Here is a 20,358-nt window from a genome sequence, read left to right as displayed (position 1 = left end):
GCGCGAACCCTTTGTGTTAGTGTCTGTTTTTTGTTGTCTCCAGCGTGTTGCAGACATCACACACGCGGAGGGCCTTGCTCTAGGTGGCTGGGAGGACGGCTTGATGCTGCAAGGGAACCAGCCCTTTAACAGGTACATTTAAAGGCACACTCCTTATTCGTTGTAACTCCACTGCAGCCAACACAAACCCCAACAGAGTTCTTTGTTTGTGTGTGTGTGTGTGTGTGTGTGTGTGTGTGTGTGTGTGTGTGTGTGTGTGTGTGTGTGTCTGTTTGTCGGTTTGTCTGTTTTAGCATATTTTCCATAGAAAATGGCCTTATATCGAACGGACATTGGATCACATGCACATCGTATCTAACTATTCCCTGGGTTCGCTGTCGTTGTTATAGCCTCGCTGTCAGGGTTGTAAGTCTACCGCAGTCAAAACAAACCCCAACATAGTTCATTCCCAAAGGCACACGTGGTCTTTGGCGTAAAAACAGGGATGGCCAAATCGTCCGCCCGCTCGTCATGGACGAGTAACACATTCGCCGGGCTAGTAGAAACCGCTTGGCAACTCGCCCGGCTCGCCAACGAAAATGCTGGTCGAATGCAACCCTTTTGGTTGTACTTTAGAGTTGTAAAGCCATATAAACACTGCAGATCAACTGTGGCATGTACCCAGGTCAGCGACATTTCTGCCGGGCTAGTGACCTTCTTGAAGTTACTCGCCCGGCTGGCGAGTTACAATTTTGAGATTTGGCCATCCCTGTAAGGCTGTTAAGGCCAAAAAAAAAAAATAGGTGTGGTTACGGAAACATAGCCAAAAAAAAATAGGGTAGGAAGGTAGGCAATCACTTTTTTTTTTTAACTTTTTTTTCTCATGTGTACACATTAAACCTACTGACAGGGAAATAAGTGTGCGACTCGGGCGATTTTGCTTTCATTGCGTTTTCTGCACTCGTTTTTTTGTTTTTTTGTTTTGACAAATGTAATAAAAAGTTATAGGATCGACCCCTAAAAATAGGGTAGGTCGGGTTACCGTAACCACACCTTTTTTTTTTTAGGCCTAACCACAGTTGGGCTCTCCATCTCAGATCTCACCAGGCTTTCACATGAGACCATCCATCCGCATTGACACATACCGACAATCAACACTCTCAATGCATGCTGTGGGGAGTTAGATTTATTTGACGAATTAATTTCTAAAAAAAACAAGAAATTCCTCCGAGGTAGGAAAAACACCTCCGTTGGTCAAAGGGAAATAACCATTCTCACTGCCACCAACTGAGAAGGTTATTTCCCTTTGACCATTAATATGTCCCTCTATAAGTCCTTGTAGAATCTTAATCCACCAATAACTCCCTAACCGTGTGTTTGACTGGTCCCAATTTTTGTAAGGACCGTCTCAGGAATGTATAGAACCTGTTCACCAAGTTTGGTGACGATCGGTCCGTTCATTCTTGAGATCTATATGCGAACACAAACACACAAACACACAAACAAACAAACAAACAAACACATCGACCGAATCCTATACACACCCCTATACCGGGGGTGTAAAAAGCCAGTAGTCGCTTGTGCAAAAATAATTCATCAAAGATGTCCCACAGTGCACAGAGACCACCACGGTCAGTTTTGGTGAGTGACCAAAGGGAGTTCATGGTCTTCTTCTATGTAAAAGCGTGGCCAGGTCTGATATGGTGAGCTGCACCTTTGTTTGTTTTTGTTTGTTACATGAAGGAGTGTGAATTATTAGAGGACGTTGAGGATAACTCTGTCGGGGTTTGTATCAATTGCCTGAAGTAGAGTTGCGTCCCTTACAGTGAGGCAAACAACGATACCAGCGAATAATTAACTCCGATGTGTGTGTGCCATGCAATATCCTCTCAATATGAAACCCTAGCTTTTCTTTCGAAAATAAGCACAGACAGACAGAGAGACACATAGAAAGACAGACAGACAAGACGGACACCTATACCTACACACACATACACACACACACACACACACACACACACACACACACACACACACACACACACACACACACACACACAAACAGAGAGACACACGCACACAAACACGCACACACACACACACACACCTCCCCCACCCCCACCCCCAACCCAATCCCAACCAAACCAAAACACACACCGTTTTCTAATAAGATGATAATTACGATCACCGTTGACGTTGTACGCCCTTTTACGCAGGTCTTTAGCAGCCAACTCAGCAGTCTACGCCAATGTGTGGGACAACGTATGGGAGTGGGGAACGTCCTCCAGAACACACACACTGGCTAACATGGGCTACAAGGTCAGTTAGCCCCGTAGAATAGATTTATTCCCAAAAAATAACTGTCGGGTTTGTATGGGTTGTGGAAGAGTGAATGCCCTTGTTTTTTACTTGGACTAACATTGGAGGAGCTATCATTAGCGAGCGAGGGGTGTGTCGTTAGGCAAAAAAATAGTCTGTTTACGGTAACATAGGCACACACAAAAATAGGGTCGGTAGGTCGGGATTTTTTTCCCCCAAAAACATATTTTTAAGTTATTTTGCCCAAAAACAAAGAATTTTTTATTTTTTTTTAAGTCTAGGGTCGCGCGAAAAAATAGGGTCGGTCGGGATACCGTAAACAGACTATTTTTTTTGTTTTGGCCTTAACACGTGGATAAGAGCACGTGTGAAGTTATTTGTCAGAGAAAGAGCAAGGGTATTCACTCTTTCACAATCCATACTGTTATTTCCGAGTTATTTCCGAACATCGTTTATTGACATCACACATTCTTTACTGAAGTGGCCCACTTTTGAACCCGGTTTCTGTAACCAGTTTTGAGCACAGTGTGATATAGTAGAAGCAAAAGCATTAAGCATTGTACTATGTCTTTTTACATTTAGTCAAGTTATGACTAAATGTTTTAACATCGAGGGGGGAATCGAGACGAGGGTCGTGGTGTATGTGTGTGTGTATGTGTGTGTGTGTGTGTGTGTGTGTGTGTGTGTGTGCGTGTAGAGAGATTCAGACCAAACTACTGGACCGATCTTTATGAAATTTGACATAAAAGTTTCTGGGTATGATATCCCCATAAGTTTTTTTCATTTTTTTGATAAATGTCTTTAATGACGTCATATCCGGCTTTTCGTGAAAGTTGAGGCGGCACTGTCACGCCCTCATTTTTCAATCAAATTGGTTGAAATTTTGGTCAAGTATTGTTCGACGAAGCCCGACCGTATACTCGTAAGATCGTCAGTCCACCGCTCACGGCAAAGGCAGTGAAATTGACAAGAAGAGCGGGGTAGTAGTTGCGCTGAGAACGATAGCACGCTTTTCTGTACCTCTCTTCGTTTTAACTTTCTGAGCGTGTTTTTAATCCAAACATATCATATCTATATGTTTTTGGAATCAGGAACCGACAAGGAATAAGATGAAAGTTTTCGACAATTTAATTTTGATAATAATTTTTATATATTTAATTTTCAGAGCTTGTTTTTAATCCAAATATAACATATTTATATGTTTTTGGAATCAGCAAATGATGGAGAATAAGATGAACGTAAATTTGGATCGTTTTATAAAAGAAATATTTTTTTTACAATTTTCAGATTTTTAATGACCAAATTCATTAATTAATTTTTAAGCCACCACGCTGAAATGCAATACCGAAGTCCGGGCTTCGTCGAACAATACTTTACCAAAATTTCAACCAATTTGGTTGAAAAATGAGGGCGTGAAAGTGCCGCCTCAACTTTCACGAAAAGCCGGATATGACGTCATCAAAGACATTTATCAAAAAAATGAAATAATTGTATGGGGATATCATACCCAGGAACTTTCCTGTCAAATTTCATAAAGATCGGTCCAGTAGTTTGGTCTGAATCGCTCTACACGCACACACACACACACACACACACACATACACACACACATACACCACGACCCTCGTCTCGATTCCCCCCTCGATGTTAAAACATTTAGTCATAACTTGACTAAATGTAAAAAGAAAACTGAAAGGAAAAATTTAAAATCAAACATTTGAAACAAATGAAAAATTAAATATAAAAGAATTGAACAATTTGAATATGAAAAATGAAATCGAAATTGCAGGTGGTGATGTCATACGGTATAAACCTGTACTTCCATGAAAATTGAAAACAAAAAAATGATTTTTGTTTTAAATTAAAGTGAAAAATTAAAAATTAAAATTAAATTGCAGGTGGTCATGTCCCACGGTACCAGTCTGTACGACCACCCCTACGAGCCGGACTGGGATGATTCTGAAGCTGTCGTTCACTCTCTCTGTAATGCAAATGAAGATAAAAACTGAACATGAAAATTAAAATGTAATGAAAAATCAAATTAAAAATTAAAATTTAAAATAATATTTAGAAATTGAAATTAAAAATTAAAATTAAAATCAAATTAAAAATTACAATTAAAAATCAAATTAAAAATTAAGATTAAAATTAAAATTAAATTGCAGGTGATAATGTCCCACGGTACCAGCCTGTACTTCGACCACCCTTACGAGCCGGACTGGGAGGACAGAGGCTACTACTGGGCCACGCGCGCCACGGACACGCTCAAGACCTTCACCTTCATGCCCATGAACTATTATGCAAATATCGACATGCAGCGCTCCGGACAGCCAATCAGCAGAGAGCAGGTGTGCGGCGATGATGACGTCAACTGTCCGCCATTGCTGAGGCCTCAAAACATTGTTGGTAGGTTGAACCCAGCTAGCTAAGCGAACTTGGATAATTATGAAGTCTTGGGTGATCATCGAAGATTGCTGTTAGGTTGAAACTAGCTGCGAACTTACATAATTATGAAGTCTTGGGCGATCATCCAGGATTGTTGTTAGGTTGAAACTAAATCCAAAAACAAAGAGACTGCCAACGATCCAAAATTCAGAATCAAAAAACAAGAAAGGTAGGTTGTTGGAACGTTTGTTGTGGACAAAATATCTGTGAATGTATTGTTTTGTCAAAAACAAACGTTCCAACAACCTACCTTTCTTGTTTTGTTTTTTATTCTAGGTTGAAACTAGCTAAGCGATCGAACTAAAATGATTAATAAAGTCTTGGGCGATCATCGAGACAGACTTCGTTCTCGAAATACTTTATTTTCACTTCCTCGGGAGACGTGCAGAAGAAGTGACAGAATGCTTACGGGACACCTTTTATTCACGTTATGACGTCTTTTTTGAACTTTCTTTGGCTTCTGACGTTAGAGATTTCACTTCCAAAGAGATGTCAAAAAAGAGACGTTTTTTGTTGTTATTGTTGTGTGTGAGTTTGTTTTAAATCAATGTCGTATCTCTTCAAGGACTATAATTATACCTCGCGCCCCCTAATTGGCGTAGAGGCGCGTCCCCCGGGTGGTGGATGGGGGAGCCTTCTCTACTAATTTCTGAGAGAAGGTCGCATCACTCTCGATGCCGTGAACCTAATTAGGATCTTTTTCTTGTTTCTTCTCTATTTCTGCCTCCCCAAAGTCCTTTTACTTTCCTTTTCTCACCCATAAAATTCTTCACTTATCACCCTTGTTAAGTGGTTCTTGTATAGAATATAGTCAATGTTTGTAAAGATTTTAGTCAAGCAGTATGTAAGAAATGTTTAGTCCTTTGTGCTGGAAACTTGCATTCTCCCAGTAAGGTCATATATTGTACTACGTTGCAAGCCCCTGGAGCAATTTTTTTGATTAGTGCTTTTGTGAACAAGAAACACTTAACAAGTGGCTCTATCCCATCTCCCCCCTTTTCCCTATCCCATCTCCCCCCCTTTCCCTCGTCGCGATATAACCTTCGTGGTTGAAAACGACGTTAAACACCAAATAAATAAATAAATAAATAAAACTATAATTATACGGCTTTCTGTCCTCAGGCTTACATCTGCCTATCTAGGACATGATCTGGTGAAAATGAGTTATTTCTCCTTCTTTTTTCTGAGTTCTTAAGCTTTATATTCACCAGCACGGTTGGTCTAGTGGTAAGGCGTCCGCCCCGTGATCGGGAGGTCGTGGGTTCGAACCCCGGCCGGGTCATACCTAAGACTTTAACATTGGCAATCTAGTGGCTGCGCCGCCTGGCGTCTGGCATTATGGGGTTAGTGCTAGGACTGGTTGGTCCGGTGTCAGAATAATGTGACTGGGTGAGACATGAAGCCTGTGCTGCGACTTCTGTCTTGTGTGTGGCGCACGTTAAATGTCAAAGCAGCACCGCCCTGATATGGCCCTTCGTGGTCGGCTGGGCGTTAAGCAAACAAACAAACAAACAAACAAACCAAAGCTTTACATTCTCAGGGACACCTTATGGTGAGAAATGTGGCACGTCACACCGTTTTCCACTGCAACGTGGGCAGCAAGCATGACGCCGTTTTCGACGCGTGTTTTTAGATATGCAGGGACAACTTTGAAGACAGACTGTTAAAAGAGAATAAATTTATGTACATAATTATGATAGAATATTGATGTATGAATTAAAGAAATGTATAAGAACACAGGAATGTATGTATGACAAAGAACAAATGTTTATTTTTGAATGTTTTATGTATGTTTTATTACGGACACAAAAGCTCAGCAATGCAATTTCTCTTTTAGAGATTAATAAACACTTGTACTGTGTTGTACTGTATTGTACTGTATTGTATTGTATTGTATTGTATTGTATTGTATTGTATTGCATTGTACTGTACTGTACTGTACTGCACTGTATTGTACTGTACTGTATTGTATTGTACTGTATTGTGTTGCACTGTATTGTATTGCATTGTACTGTACTGTACTGTACTGCACTGTATTGTATTGTTTTGTATTGTATTGTACTGTGTACTGTTCTGTATTGTATTGTATTGCATTGTATTGTATTGTAATTTAATTGTATTTATTGTATTGTATTGAATTGTATTGTATTGTATTGTATTGAATTGTATTGTATTGTATTGTATTGTATTGTATTGTATTGTATTGTATTGTATTGTATTGTATTGTATTGTACAACTGTGGTCCCCGAGACTGTCCGCGGATCCGAAACAGTGACCAGGGGGGACAATAATAATAATAATAATAATAATAATAATAATAATGGAAACTTATAGAGCGCTTACCTAGAAGCTCTAAGCGCTTTACAATGACATTGCTATACACATGTACAAAACCAAAATACAGCATTAATACACAAAAAGAACAGGAGTACAAAAGCAAATTCATCGTTTAAATCCATGCAGTCGCAAACAAACACACGCGTGCGCACGCACATACGCGTGCGCATACACACACACATGCTATGACCACACACATTCACAGATACACACAGACACACAGACACACGTTCACACACACACACACACACACACGCACACAAACACACACACACGCATACAGACAGGCGCACACACATACATACAACACATACACATGCACTCACACATGAATACTAATATACCTACACAATCTGCATACATGGCGTACACACAAAAAAGCCGCAGATATAATCACAAAACCAAGCTCGTGCTTATGCACATCCATTTATCTGACTAGATAAACCGATTTGTAGTTTGCACAAGGAAAAGAGAAAAAAGTAGCAGCACACGATTTCCAGATCACTGGCTGCTGCAGGGGTCACCAGACAGTTTGGGAGTTACTGGTTAGTCTAGAAAATGCTGTGTGAACAGGTGCGTTTTCAGATTTGATCTAAAAGAAGAATAGGATGGACTATGTCTGACAGAATAAGGAAGGGAGTTCCATGTTTTAACAGCAGCAAATGAAAATGCGCGTTGTCCATGTACTTTTCTTTTTTTTGTTGGAATTCGGAACATTCGAGTGTCAGCGGCAGAGCGCAGCGATCTGGAAGGGACGTACAGGTTTACGAGTTCAGACAGATATAAAGGTGCAGAACCAGTGATGATTTTAAAACAGAGACACGAGCTTTTGTACTTAATTCTTTGATTGACAATCAGCTCTTCTCACGACTGCCACAATTGCCATTGTCCTCTCTACTTACTATATTACTCTCGTTGATTAAAGAATTGTCATTGTCATTGTCAATGTCGTTGTCATTGTCCGTCGTGTGTTTGCAGGTATGCAGGGACAACTATGGTCCGAGACTGTCCGAACCAGTGACCAGGTGGACAGTCAGGTCTTACCGCGACTGCTATAACTGTCATTGTGACTCATTGTCATTGTCCACACTGCTTACTCTATAACTCTCGTTGACTAAAGAATTGTCGTTGTCGTTGTCAATGGCATTGTCATTGTCCATCGTCTGTTTCCAGGTATGTAGTGACAACTTCGGCCATAGACTGTGCGAACCAGTGACCAGGTGAAAAATCAGCTGGTTTAAACAGTAATTTATTCCGATACAAGTTTTACAAAGCCATGGAATGGATTTTAATATAGGAGCACAACAAGATAAACGTAGATGCTTTCGTGTGTTTGCAGGTATGCAGGGACAACTGTGGTCCGAGACTGTCCGAACCCGTGACCAGGTGGACAGTCAGCTCTTCCCACGACTGCTAGCGTTGGCCGAGCGGGCCTGGCATTTCGCTGCCTGGGAGAGGGAAGATAATGCCACGGTTCGAAACCAGCTCAGGATGGCCGACTGGTACTCCTTCGCGCGGGCGGTAGGGTACAGAGAGTTAGCTCGCCTGGATGCCCTTGGAATCAACTATCGCATCCCTCCACCAGGAGCTATGTGAGTTATGTTTTGACAATGGGATCGGGAGGGAGAGGATGCGGTGATGGGGTGGGGGCGGGAGGAAGTGATTGGGAAGTGATTGGGAAGTGATTGTGTGTGTGCGTGCGAGCGTGCGCACGAGTGTGTTAAGCAAACTTTTCAAGTGAGGGATGTGGTGGTATAGGGTGGTGATGGTGGCGGTAGGGGGGGGGAGGTGGGAGGAGTATGCGTGTGTATGTATATGTGTGCGTGTGCTTTCGAGTGTACTAGTGCGTGTGTGATTGTGTGTTTATTGGTGTGTGTGTATGTGTGTGTGTTAATATGTGAGTGTGTATGTGTGTGTGTGTGTGTGTGTGTGTGTGCGTGCGTGCGTGCGCGTGTATGTAAGTGTGTGTGTGTGTGTGTGTGTGTGTGCGTGCGCGCGCTCATACGTGCGTGCGTGCGTGCGTGCGTGCGTGCATACTAGCTATCTATAGACGAACCGTGTCATGATTGCCGGTTTAGACGTGACACCATAGGAATAGTAGAGAGCTAGTTGTGTCAAGCTCTGGCTGCTGTTGTCTCCTTGTGTCCTCTTACAAACTTTTGGTTTCACAGATTTTTGTGTATATAATAATAATAATAACGGGCATTTATAAAGCGCCTTATCAGAGTTCAAAGCGCGTGACAACAATACATGTATACAAAAATCATACAATCACTGTCAGATTCAAACAACACATCATGCACATCTCACATCCCCGGCCAGACTCTATACTAAGGAGCTATCCGTAGTGTTGTTGGAACAAGTGAGTTTTCAAATTGGACTTAAAAGATGAAATGGATGGAGAGTGACGTAATTGAAAGGGGAGTGAATTCCATAACTGAGGTCCATAATACGAAAACGTGCGGAAGCCATGAGCCTTGCGTTTAAAGCGACCTTGACAGAGAAGTCGAGCATCATCAGAAGAACGAAGGGTGCGAGAGGGAGTGTAGAGAGAGAGACCAGTTCAGAAAGATAGGCAGGTGCCGATTCAGAGATGATATTGTAGCAGAAGCACGCAGCTTTATACCTAATACGTTCAGATACAGGAAGCCAGTGAAGTTCTTTCATGAGAGGAGTGCAGGGTTGTCGATGCTGTGCTCTGAAAATGAGACTTGCAGCAGAGTGTTGTACTTTTTGCAAGGGTTGGAGAGTGGAGTCAGGGCAGCCTATGAGAAGGGAGTTGCAGTAATCTAATCTGGACAGAATGCAGGATGTAACGAGAGTTTTAGTGGCATCAACAGTGAGAAATTTTCTTATGGAACCTATTCTTCTGATCTCAAAGTAACATGTCTGACAGACTTTTTTGATGTGTTGTTTCATTGAGAGGTGGGAGTCCATGATGAACCCAAGATTCCTAGCACTATCAGAGAGAGAAATGTCACTAGAACCTACTGTGATGGAGGCTGGAAGGGAAGTGGTCGAAGAGGAAGCTCCAGAGAAAAGAAGAAATTCAGTCTTGTCATCATTTAACTTGAGCATATTGTTTGTCATCCATGATTTAATATCTGAAGTGCAGTTTTGGAGAGTGTGCGTCACCGCTTGGATTTCTGTAGGCTTGCATGCTTGTTGGAGTTGTGTGTCGTCTGCAAAGAGGTAGTGATTGACTGCGTGTTGCTTGATGACGGCAGAGAGAGGAGTGATGTATAGTACAAATAAAACTGGGCCTAGAACTGATCCCTGGGGAACGCCGAAACAGAGAGGAGATGGAGGAGATGAGAGATTATTGACAGACACATACTGACTACGGCCCTGTAGATATGAACTAAACCAGTGAAGAGCGGTAGAGTGAATGCCAAAAACAGATTCGAGACGAGAGAGCAGAACAGAGTGATCGATCGTATCGAACGCAGCTGAGTTATCCAAGAGAAGCAGAACTGATAGGTCATCATTATCCAGAGCAGAAAGAATGTCATTCACAACACGAAGCAAAACAGTCTCGGTGCTGTGGCCAGCCCTATACGCTGACTGAAGAGGGTTGCAGAGGTTGTTGGTTTCAAGGTGGGAGAGAAGCTGACTAAGCACTACTTTTTCCAGAATTTTAGAAATGAATGGCAAGTTGGAAACAGGCCTATAGTTTTTCAACTGATTTTTATCCAGAGATGGTTTCTTGATCAAAGGTTTAACTACTGCAGTTTTCAAGTCCATTGGCACAGTGCCAGAAGTGAGAGAAGAGTTGATTATGTTGGTTATGATGGGAAGAAAAAGGTCAAGGTTTTCATAAAACAAGTTGGTGGGGATGGGGTCTAGCTCACAAGACTTTGGCACTGTGTTCTTCAAAATCTTCAAAACAAACTGCTCAGATACAGGAGTGAAGCTATCCAACAAAGAACCAGAGAATTGTGTAGCCGGAGGCCAAGCCACTGGTGGAGGAAAGCTATTTCTGATGGTTTCGATCTTCTCAGTGAAGTAGTCAGAAAATACAGTTGGCAGGTCCTTGGGGTCATGGGTGGTAGGGAGGCTGGAAACCGTCTGTTTTCCAAGCAGAGAATTGAAATTTTGAAAAAGTTCTTTGCATGTTCTACTACCTATAATCTGGGCAGAGAAGAAAGCAGTTTTAGCGCCTTCAACTAAGTCATTTACTTTGCGTTTGATGGTTTCAAAAATCTCTTTGTGAACAGTGAGTTTGGATTTAAGCCAGCACCTCTCCGCCTGACGACGTTCACGTTTCAGTTTGCCAAACTGCTCAGAGATGCTACTGAACCACGGGTTAGATTTCCGCTGACGAACCGTGCGTTGGCAGAGAGGGGCGTGCCTATCAAGAATTGAGCGCATAGAACTATTCATTTTGCCCTATCTCACTCCTGATTGACTAGCTTTGGCTCCAAAGCGGATTCGAGGTCATTTGAGTGTTTCTTGCACTTGGTGTAAACAAGATGTTATATCGAGAACATGGGGTTGCATATATAGTACAACAGTAACAAAAATGGGACCACACAACAAGCTAAGCTCATACTAAGTGTGGTCATACATAGTTACATCTCATTTGGAATTATGTTTCATGTGCTGTTATGCGCTTGGCTTCAGGGTCAAAAGACAGAAACTGCTGGTGGCTACTTAATTGGCTCAAAAGCAAAGGTGCTTCGAGGTATTCGATTGTTGCATGCACTTGCTTTCAGGGTCAAAAGACAGAAACTGCTGGTGGCTACTTGGCTCAAAAGGTGATTCGAGGTGAATCGAGTGTTTCATGCGCTTGCTTTCAGGGTTAAAAGACAGAAACTGCTGGAGGCTACTTAAAAGGCTTAAAAGGTCAGTTGAGCTCATTTAAAGGCACAGTAAGCCTCCCGTAAACCATCACAGAGCTCCCCGAGCGTCTACATAATTATAGTACAAGCATACTTCCATTTGAACGCTCACCGAACGGGAACATCCTGGCTGCTTTCTGTCGAGCGTGAGAAATTTTCAAAGAATTTATTTTCGTGGACTTGGCCTCAACAGCAATGGCGCCTCGTTTTGGTGCTGGACAGCTGTTATGAATACCGGAATTCACGCCCGGACAGTAAGCCTCCCCTAAACCATCACAGATACTGTCAGGCTTTTACACACAGTACAAACACCCTTCCATTTGAACGCTCACCAAACGGGAACATCCTAGGTGCCCTACGTAAAGAGCGAGCAATTTTCAAAGAATAAATTTTACAGATTGTCTCGAACACTTTTTGGACCCATCCTGAACTCAGGTCAAACATGAGTTACTTCCCTTCGGGTCTCATTCTATCGATGTAAACTGGCAATAGCCGTGAATCGATGATTATCAAAATGTTTTTGGACCGTGGTGCGTTTTTGCGCTAGACCTAACTTTTAAAATCTAAATAATGAATTGACAGCTTGTTACACAAACATTCTTTAATCATAAAAGAATTCTTTTTTCATCAAGACAAGATCAGTACAATTCGAAGTTGTGAAAGTTTGAAAAAAGAAAAGCCCGGAAGCAGGGTCACGCAAGGGTCGTAGCAGACGACGCCGGTTTATCAGTGCATATCGCCGTTCCTCTCAACAGTCAAAAGCCATCGCTAGAGTTCTTGTGAACCACAGCCGTTTGTTTCGTGCATAAAAACGTGCTATTGTAAATAGTCGCATTCAAATAACTAACTGACGACTACATTGTGAAAAAGGGAAACTGGATCACACGGGTTCACGATGGCTCAGGGGTAAGATAAACCACACAAAAATAAATTCTTTGAAAATTGTTCGCTCTTTACGGAGGGCACCTAGGATGTTCTCAATAGGTGAGTGTTTAAATGAAAGGGTGTTTGTACTGTGTGTAAAAGCCTGACCGTATCTGTGATGGTTTACGGGAGGCTTACTGTGCCTTTAAGTGTGGCATGCATTTACTTCCATGTCTATACAGGGTCAAACGACAAAAACTGCTGGTGGCCACTGGGTACCCGGGACTGGTTACGGAATACAGCATGGACTGCGGCAACAGCTGGAAGCCCACAGACGGATCGGAAAAGATTCTAGACTCAGACCGCGTGTGGATCAGGTCCAGGTTAGTACCGCATCCACATTAAAATAACTCTATTATCCAAATGCTGGGAAATTCGGGTCTCTTCCTCCCAGTGGAAAGCTAACAGCAACAAGAGTCGCGCTACCAAGGTGTATGCGTGTTTATTGGTGTAATCAGCCACCTACACTTATGGCAGAATGACCGAGGTCTTTTACTTGCTACTTATGGTGACACGGGGGTGGGATATGAATACCGTTTCTGATTCTGCAATTAAAGTAGACCCGTGTCCGTCCTTCCCGGGATTCGAACCTGCGACCTTAGGATTACAAGTCTAGTGCACTACCAACTGAGCTACCCGGCCCCCCTACAAGCCATGCCGACTATATTTAGAGCGGTTACGTCCCTTTGTTTCTTGAAATCCAAAAACCTCGCCGGCAACTTGCATGCGAGATTCATGGACGATTTAAAAGACCACTGGGTTCTGTAAATACAACGTTTTGTTTTGTCAATAATTTAACATTCCAATAGCCTACAACTCTTGGTTTTTTCTTCTTGTTCTTCCTTTGTTTCTTTGTTGTTATCAGTACAGTGGACGCCGCTTAATAAAACCGCGGTTAATAGAGCCAGCCGCTTATAAAAGCCGATTTCAGACGGTCCGGATTTATCACTATATCTTATGTATTAGAAAAAGCCGGTTAATAAAACCAACCCGCCGCTTATTAAAGCCAGTTTTCTCAGAGAAATCACGTAGTTTGTGACTAAAACTCACATTATCTTGTTCTGATGTGGAAGACGACCAACAAACACTCATAAAATCGTTCTTCTCTGCCGAGTAATGATTCGTGACGGTGACAGTGAAATCATTTTGTATTGATGTACCGAAGTGATCAAAGTACACGTACATGTACATGATTAAAACAAAAGTTCAACATCCTTCGTGAAGTTTTGTTTAGATTCAAACAAGTGTAAATGACGAAAGAAAGTGACTGAGTGACGTAAACAAAAGAGATTTTTTTTTCTTTCGAAAATGACGTATTCCTGGACCGCCGGTTAATAAATCCGCCGCTTATTAAAGCCATTTTTCGTCGGTCCAGAAGTGGTTTTATTAAGCGGCGACCACTGTATATAGCGTCCCCCCGCGGGTTTGGGGGAAGAATTTACCCGATGCTCCCCAGCGTGTTGTAAGAGGCGACTAACGGATTCTGTTTCTCCTTTTACCCTTGTTAAGTGTTTCTTGTATAGAATATAGTCCATTTTTGTAAAGATTTTAGTCAAGCAGTATGTAAGAAATGTTAAGTCCTTTGTACTGGAAACTTGCATTCTCCCAGTAAGGTAATATATTGTACTACGTTGCAAGCCCCTGGAGCAAATTTTTGATTAGTGCTTTTGTGAACAAGAAACAATTGACAAGTGGATCTATCCCATCTCCCCCCTTTCCCCGTCGCGATATAACCTTCGTGGTTGAAAACGACGTTAAACACCAAATAAAGAAGAATAAGTATATAGCGCTATGCGTCGTTTTGATTATGATTTTTTTTCGGAAGCCTTGCTGCATTTAGACACAGCTGCAGTGGATTATCATTGCCTGATTAATGGATTATTTGATTGATCAAATAATTGATATAATGTATGGATTCATTTATTGGATAAATAATTCAGTGATAATGGATTGATTGATTGATTTGTTTTGATTTTAGGACCGCTGATGGAATGCGGTACAGCCGAAGTGTGGAGTTAATGCCTGGTAAGCGAGAGTTCCTTTTTGTCAATGTTTCTTTGACTACTACATATAACGTCTCAGTTTTGTGGGGGAGAGAGAGAGAGAGAGAGAGAGAGAGAGAGAGAGAGAGAGAGACAGAGACAGAGAGAGACAGAGAGAGAGAGAGACAGACAGACAGACAGACAGACAGACAGACACAGAGACACAGAGATTAAGACACAGAGACAGAAATACGGAGAAACAGAACTCGAAAACAGAGAGCACCGAAAGGCTTATGAATTACTTTACCCATATTCATGATAATCGTATTTCTTTACAGTCCCCGAGCTTCAGGCCACAGACCAGACGTTGCTGACCTACATGGGAGACAACCTACGCGTGACTTTTGAAGTTGCCGACAACTACCTGACGTATGGAGCACGCTACTACGTCATCAAGCTCACTCTCAACAACACCGGAAGTCGACCTATCCCAGGGGGCAACTGGGAGATGCATTTTCCCAGCGTGCAGTGGGTGGAAGAGGAAATGACGAAGGAGGAGAGGGAGTTTGTAATTCAAGAGCACAAGATGGCGTTGGGACACGTGAACGGTTATCTGTTCCGCATCGCGCCTGTCCCTGGATTCTCTCCCTTGGCTGCTGGAACTTCGCGGGAGATCTCTTTCAGGTAGGGCGGAAATACCTATACATGAACGCACGCACCAACACACATACACACACACACACACACACACACACACACAGACACAAACACACACACACACACACACACACACTGACACACACACGCGCGCGCGCGTTCTCACAACCACAGATCAGTAACCCCCCCCCCCCCCCAAGCCACATACACACACAAACACCCGTCACCCTTCACACAAACACACACGCGGACGCAAATCGGATAGGTTACACAAGCTCCTATTCAAGATCTTGTTTTTAAGATGAAAGTCGCTTGTTCATGCCAATTTATTCCGCATAACTCACTTACTTTCGTTGGCGTTGCACATGTCGTATGAATTACCCCCCGCGGGTTAGGGGGAGTCCCATATTGGTTGGGACGAGAAAGAATTTACCCGATGCTACCCAGCATGTCGTAAGAGGCGACTAACGGTTCTGTTTCTCCTTTTACCCTAGTTAAGTGTTTCTTGTATAGAATATAGTCAATGTTTGTAAAGATTTTAGTCAAGCAGTATGTAAGAAATGTTGGGTCCTTTGTGCTGGAAACTTGCATTCTCCCAGTAAGGTCATATATTGTACTACGTTGCAAGCCCCTGGAGCAATTTTTTGATTAGTGCTTTTGTGAACAAGAAACAATTAACAAGTGGCTCTATCCCATCTCCCCCCTTTCCCCTATCCCATCTCCCCCCTTTCCCCGTCGCGATATAACCTTGAATGGTTGAAAACGACGTTAAACACCAAATAAAGAAAGAAAGAAAGAAAGAAAGAAAGTCGTATGAATTAAGAGCGCTGACGTCCCATTGTTTCTCAGATCTTGGAATAGCGCTTTACTTCATTACACCCCCGGCATAGGGGTGTGTATAGGATTCGGTCGATGTGTTTGATTGTGTGTTTGTGTGTTTGTGTTCGCATATAGATCTCAAGAATGAACGGACCGATCGTCACCAAACTTGGTGAACAGGTTCTATACATTCCTGAGACGGTCCTTACAAAAATTGGGACCAGTCAAACACACGGTTAGGGAGTTATTGGTGGATTAAGATTCTACAAGGACTTATAGAGGGACATATTAATGGTTACAGGGAAATAACCTTCTCAGTTGGTGGCAGTGAGAATGGTAAGGACGGGGGTGTTTTTCCTACCTCGGAGGAATTTCTTGTTTGTTGAAGGTCCCAAAATCGTATTAACTGTCGACTTGCTTTCTTTGGCAGAGGGTCCTGGTGGAGTGTGTCGAAGTTTGAACAGTTTCCCAACTACTACGTCACGGCAGAGGGGGCGAATGGTGAGTGTGTGAACAATAACTCTACAAGCAGAAGAACTCACGCTCGCAAACACATACAATATTACTGATGTTTTATTTCCAAATGCACTACCACGGTGTGTTTTCAATGTGTGTGTGTGTGTGTGTGTGTGTGTGTGTGTGTGTGTTTGGTGGGGGCTCATGTGTGTGTGTGTGTGTGTTTGGTGGGGGCTCGTGTGTGTGTGTGTGTGTGTGTATGTGTGTGTGTGTGTGTGTGTGTTCTTGGGTGTTCTTGTGTGTGTGTGTGTGTGTGTGTGCTTGCGTGTGTGTGTGAGTCTGTGTATGAGTCTGTATGAGTTGATTGGAGAAATCTCCAATGGCAGCCTGGAGTTGAACCCCGAACATTCCACATTGGTGGCCTGCGTCTTATTCACTAGGCTGTTCAACCGTCTGATGTCGTATCTCACAGACCTGTATGTTTTGGTCACTTTGACGTGTAGCGGTTGTCATCTACAACACGGCTGGAGCAGAACATACCATTCCTGTGTCTTTACCATTATGCTGTTGCACTCTTCTAGCATCGTGTCTCATAAAAAAATGTCATTTATTTTTCATCACTCTCTCGTTCAGCGGTGGTCATTAACAACACGGTCGGAGAGTCCATGTCCTTCGTGAAGGATTTCTCCAAGGTCAACCAGTGGAAACGCGACCCTGAGGACAAGTTTGATCCCCTCACGCCCAGTGCCCGCTACGGCAAGCAATCGGATGTCAAGGACCTCAAAGCCGCCCCCACACCCTTCCTGCCCAGCCCTCTGGTCTCTACAATGGACCGGTCCAAATCCGTGTTACTGGACTCTGGTTGGGTGATCGTCGCGCCTCAGGCTTGGACGGAGCTGGCCGACTTTTTACAAGGTGGGGGGTTAAAGGATTAAAAGTGTCGAATGTGTTAGCGAATGTTTTATTTTTTAATTTTTTTTAAAGCTATTATTTATTTCCGCGATTACCAAGACAGTTTCTTGGGTGAGTGGGTGGATGTACGGGGAGGGGGGCGGGGGCGTCGGTGTGTGTGTGTGTGTGTGTGTGTGTGTGTGTGTGTGGGTGTGAGTGTGTGTGTGAGTGTGTGTGTGTGTGTGTGTGGGTGTGTGTGTGTGTGTATGTGTGTGTGGAGGGGTGTGTGTGTGTGTGAGTATGTGTGAGTATGTGTGTTTTAAAGGTGACGATTCAAGTCTATAGTTCAAGATTCAAGGCCTCCTCTTTTATGTATGGTATCATGAGTCTGCTTCAAACAAGCGTAAGACCCATTTAGGCTTCAGTATTGTTCTCTGCAAAGGTTTCAGCCTTGATTTAGGAAGGGCACGGTTTGAGTGGTTTCCCATGTAACTGTTAGTGAACCTACCGAAGAAAGCGAAATTTTGCCCTGGCACACAGCAATACCAAAATGCTGTTATACTGTGGCAGTGAAGGGGTTAAGACCAACGTGACAGCGCAGTCCAGTGCCGCAGCGTCGCGCTATATAGAGGTGTGCGAGTCTCCTGACAGCGTTAAGATCAGCTTAATCGCCATGTTTCAAGGGTATCCCGTGTAACTGTTTCAGACCAACTTAAGGACAAGGTAAACGTGACAGTGCAGTCCAGTGCCGCAGCGTCGCGCTACATAGAAGTGCGTGAGTCTTCTGACGGCGTCCCCCAGTCTGTGTGGCCCGGGGCCTACAACATCACTGTGTCTCCCGAGCTGGAGACCATCGTCATCGCCGCCAGGAACACCACAGGTTGGTAGACTGCGCACACTGTGTAAGACCGTACGTTCAATATGTAGTTCGTTCATTTACTTATGGTCTAGAGAAGGAAAGTACATAAAACCTTGTAGGTTTGTGTGTGTGTGTGTGTGTGTGTGTGTGTGTGTGTGTGTGAGTATGTGTGTGTGTGTGATGAGTGTGTGTGTGTGTGTGTGTGTGCGTGTGTGTTTGTGTGTGTGTGTGCGTGTGTGTGTGTGTGTGTGTGTGTGTGTGTGTGTGTGTGCTTGCGCGCGCACGTGCCTGAGTGCGTAAAGCAAGATGATTTACGCCTAGCCTTCTTCGGATGACCCATACTTGCTGAGTAAGGATTCAATGTAAAAAAAATTTTAAAAATCATTATTCTTGATCTGTATGCTGTTTTGTATTTAAAATGCCCAAAGGCTCAACAATAAAATAATAAAACTATAAAAAAAAACTAAATACAAAAACAAACAAAAAAGACCCCAAAAAGCATAAAACAACAACAATGTTTCACTGTGTCAGGAGCGCTGTACGGGATTCAAAGCCTTCTCAACATGGCCGCTCAGAGCGAGGATGGGGTCACCCTCTTCAAGGTCACAGCCGCTGATGCTCCGAGGTTTCACTTCCGGGGCATGTACGTGGATGTGGCGCGTAACTTCCAGAACAAGGAATACATCCTGAAGCTGTTGCGGGCCATGGGTATGTTCAAGCTGAACAGGCTGCACCTCCATCTGGGCGATGACGAGGGCTGGAGATTGGACATTCCTGGACTGCCTGAGCTTACCACGGTTAGTTGTTGTTGGTGGTGGTGATTTTGATGGAAATAGGGAGAGAGGGAGAGGGAAAAAGTGCGTGTTTGTGTGTGTGTGTGTGTGTGTGTGTGTGTGTGAGTGTGCGTGTGTGTGTGTGTGCGAGTGAGTGAGTGTGTGTGTGTGTGTGTGTGTGTGTGTGTGTGTGTGTGTGTGTGTGTGTGTGTGTGTGTGTGTGAGTGTGACAGACAAAGGGATGAAGGAATTGCATGATTTATAGACGGAACTTTAAAGTTGTAGTCTAGCGATTCTTTTGTCCCTAAATGATACCTGCTGATTACCTGAACAGGTGGGAAGTACACGGTGCTACGACCCAACAGAAGAGCGATGTCTGATACCAGTTCTTGGCAGTGGACCAAACCCCGACAACGCAGGCTCCGGCTTTTACACCATACAGGTTTTATGCTTATATTCTCCCCCGAAGTCGGTGTATGGCTGTCTGGATGGCGGGGTAAAAACTGTCATACATGAAAGAAAAAAAAACACTCGTGCAAAAGCATGAGTGAACGTGGGAGTTTCAGCCCATGAACTAAGAAGAAATAGAAGTATGCTTATATTCCCCTCACTTCTTGGATGATGATGATGGTAATACTGTTTTACGCCCTCACAGTTAAACCATTAGGGGTGTTCCCGGGTGTTTCCCCGATTTTAGATAAGAAAAAAACCCACCAAAGTCGATTGGCTCGCAGCTGTAGGCTGGCTGTTGTTGTGGTTGTTGATTCAAAAGTGTGACTGTGGTTGATGAAATCATGGCTGTATGTGTGGTAGTTGATTCAAAAGTGTGACTGTGGTTGATGAAATCATGGCTGTATGTGTGGTAGTTGATTCAAAAGTGTGACTGTGGTTGATGAAATCATGGCTGTAGTTGTGGTAGTTGAGCCGAAACTGTGATTGACCAATCACAGAATTTGTTTAAGTAAAACGCCTACTTGATTACATTACAATTTGTTTTGTTAACTTGTTAAAATTGTATTTGGTATTGTTTATGTAAATTGAGAATCTGATCTAGTTTTAGCTTACCAAAACGTCAT

The 20,358-nt window shown here is 43.2% G+C and overlaps 1 protein-coding gene across 1 annotated transcript in view; it reads left to right on the top strand.

Annotated features, from left to right (window-relative positions):
• Positions 1–19,724, top strand: part of LOC138950611 (uncharacterized) — a gene marked incomplete at its 3' end in the record, with an annotated part of 28,850 nt that extends 9,126 nt beyond the window's left edge. Inside the window, 12 exon segments of the mRNA XM_070322318.1 lie at positions 44–132; positions 2,196–2,298; positions 4,464–4,704; positions 8,420–8,672; positions 13,028–13,168; positions 14,824–14,870; positions 15,166–15,511; positions 16,734–16,804; positions 17,393–17,674; positions 18,357–18,530; positions 19,041–19,306; positions 19,617–19,724. Of these exon segments, the coding sequence (XP_070178419.1) occupies positions 44–132; positions 2,196–2,298; positions 4,464–4,704; positions 8,420–8,672; positions 13,028–13,168; positions 14,824–14,870; positions 15,166–15,511; positions 16,734–16,804; positions 17,393–17,674; positions 18,357–18,530; positions 19,041–19,306; positions 19,617–19,724 (2,121 nt within the window).
• Between the last annotated feature and the right edge of the window lie 634 nt (positions 19,725–20,358).

Source organism: Littorina saxatilis, linkage group LG16, assembly GCF_037325665.1.
Source record: "Littorina saxatilis isolate snail1 linkage group LG16, US_GU_Lsax_2.0, whole genome shotgun sequence".
Lineage (NCBI taxonomy): Eukaryota > Metazoa > Mollusca > Gastropoda > Littorinimorpha > Littorinidae > Littorina > Littorina saxatilis.
This window is presented reverse-complemented; position numbering and strand designations above follow the sequence as displayed.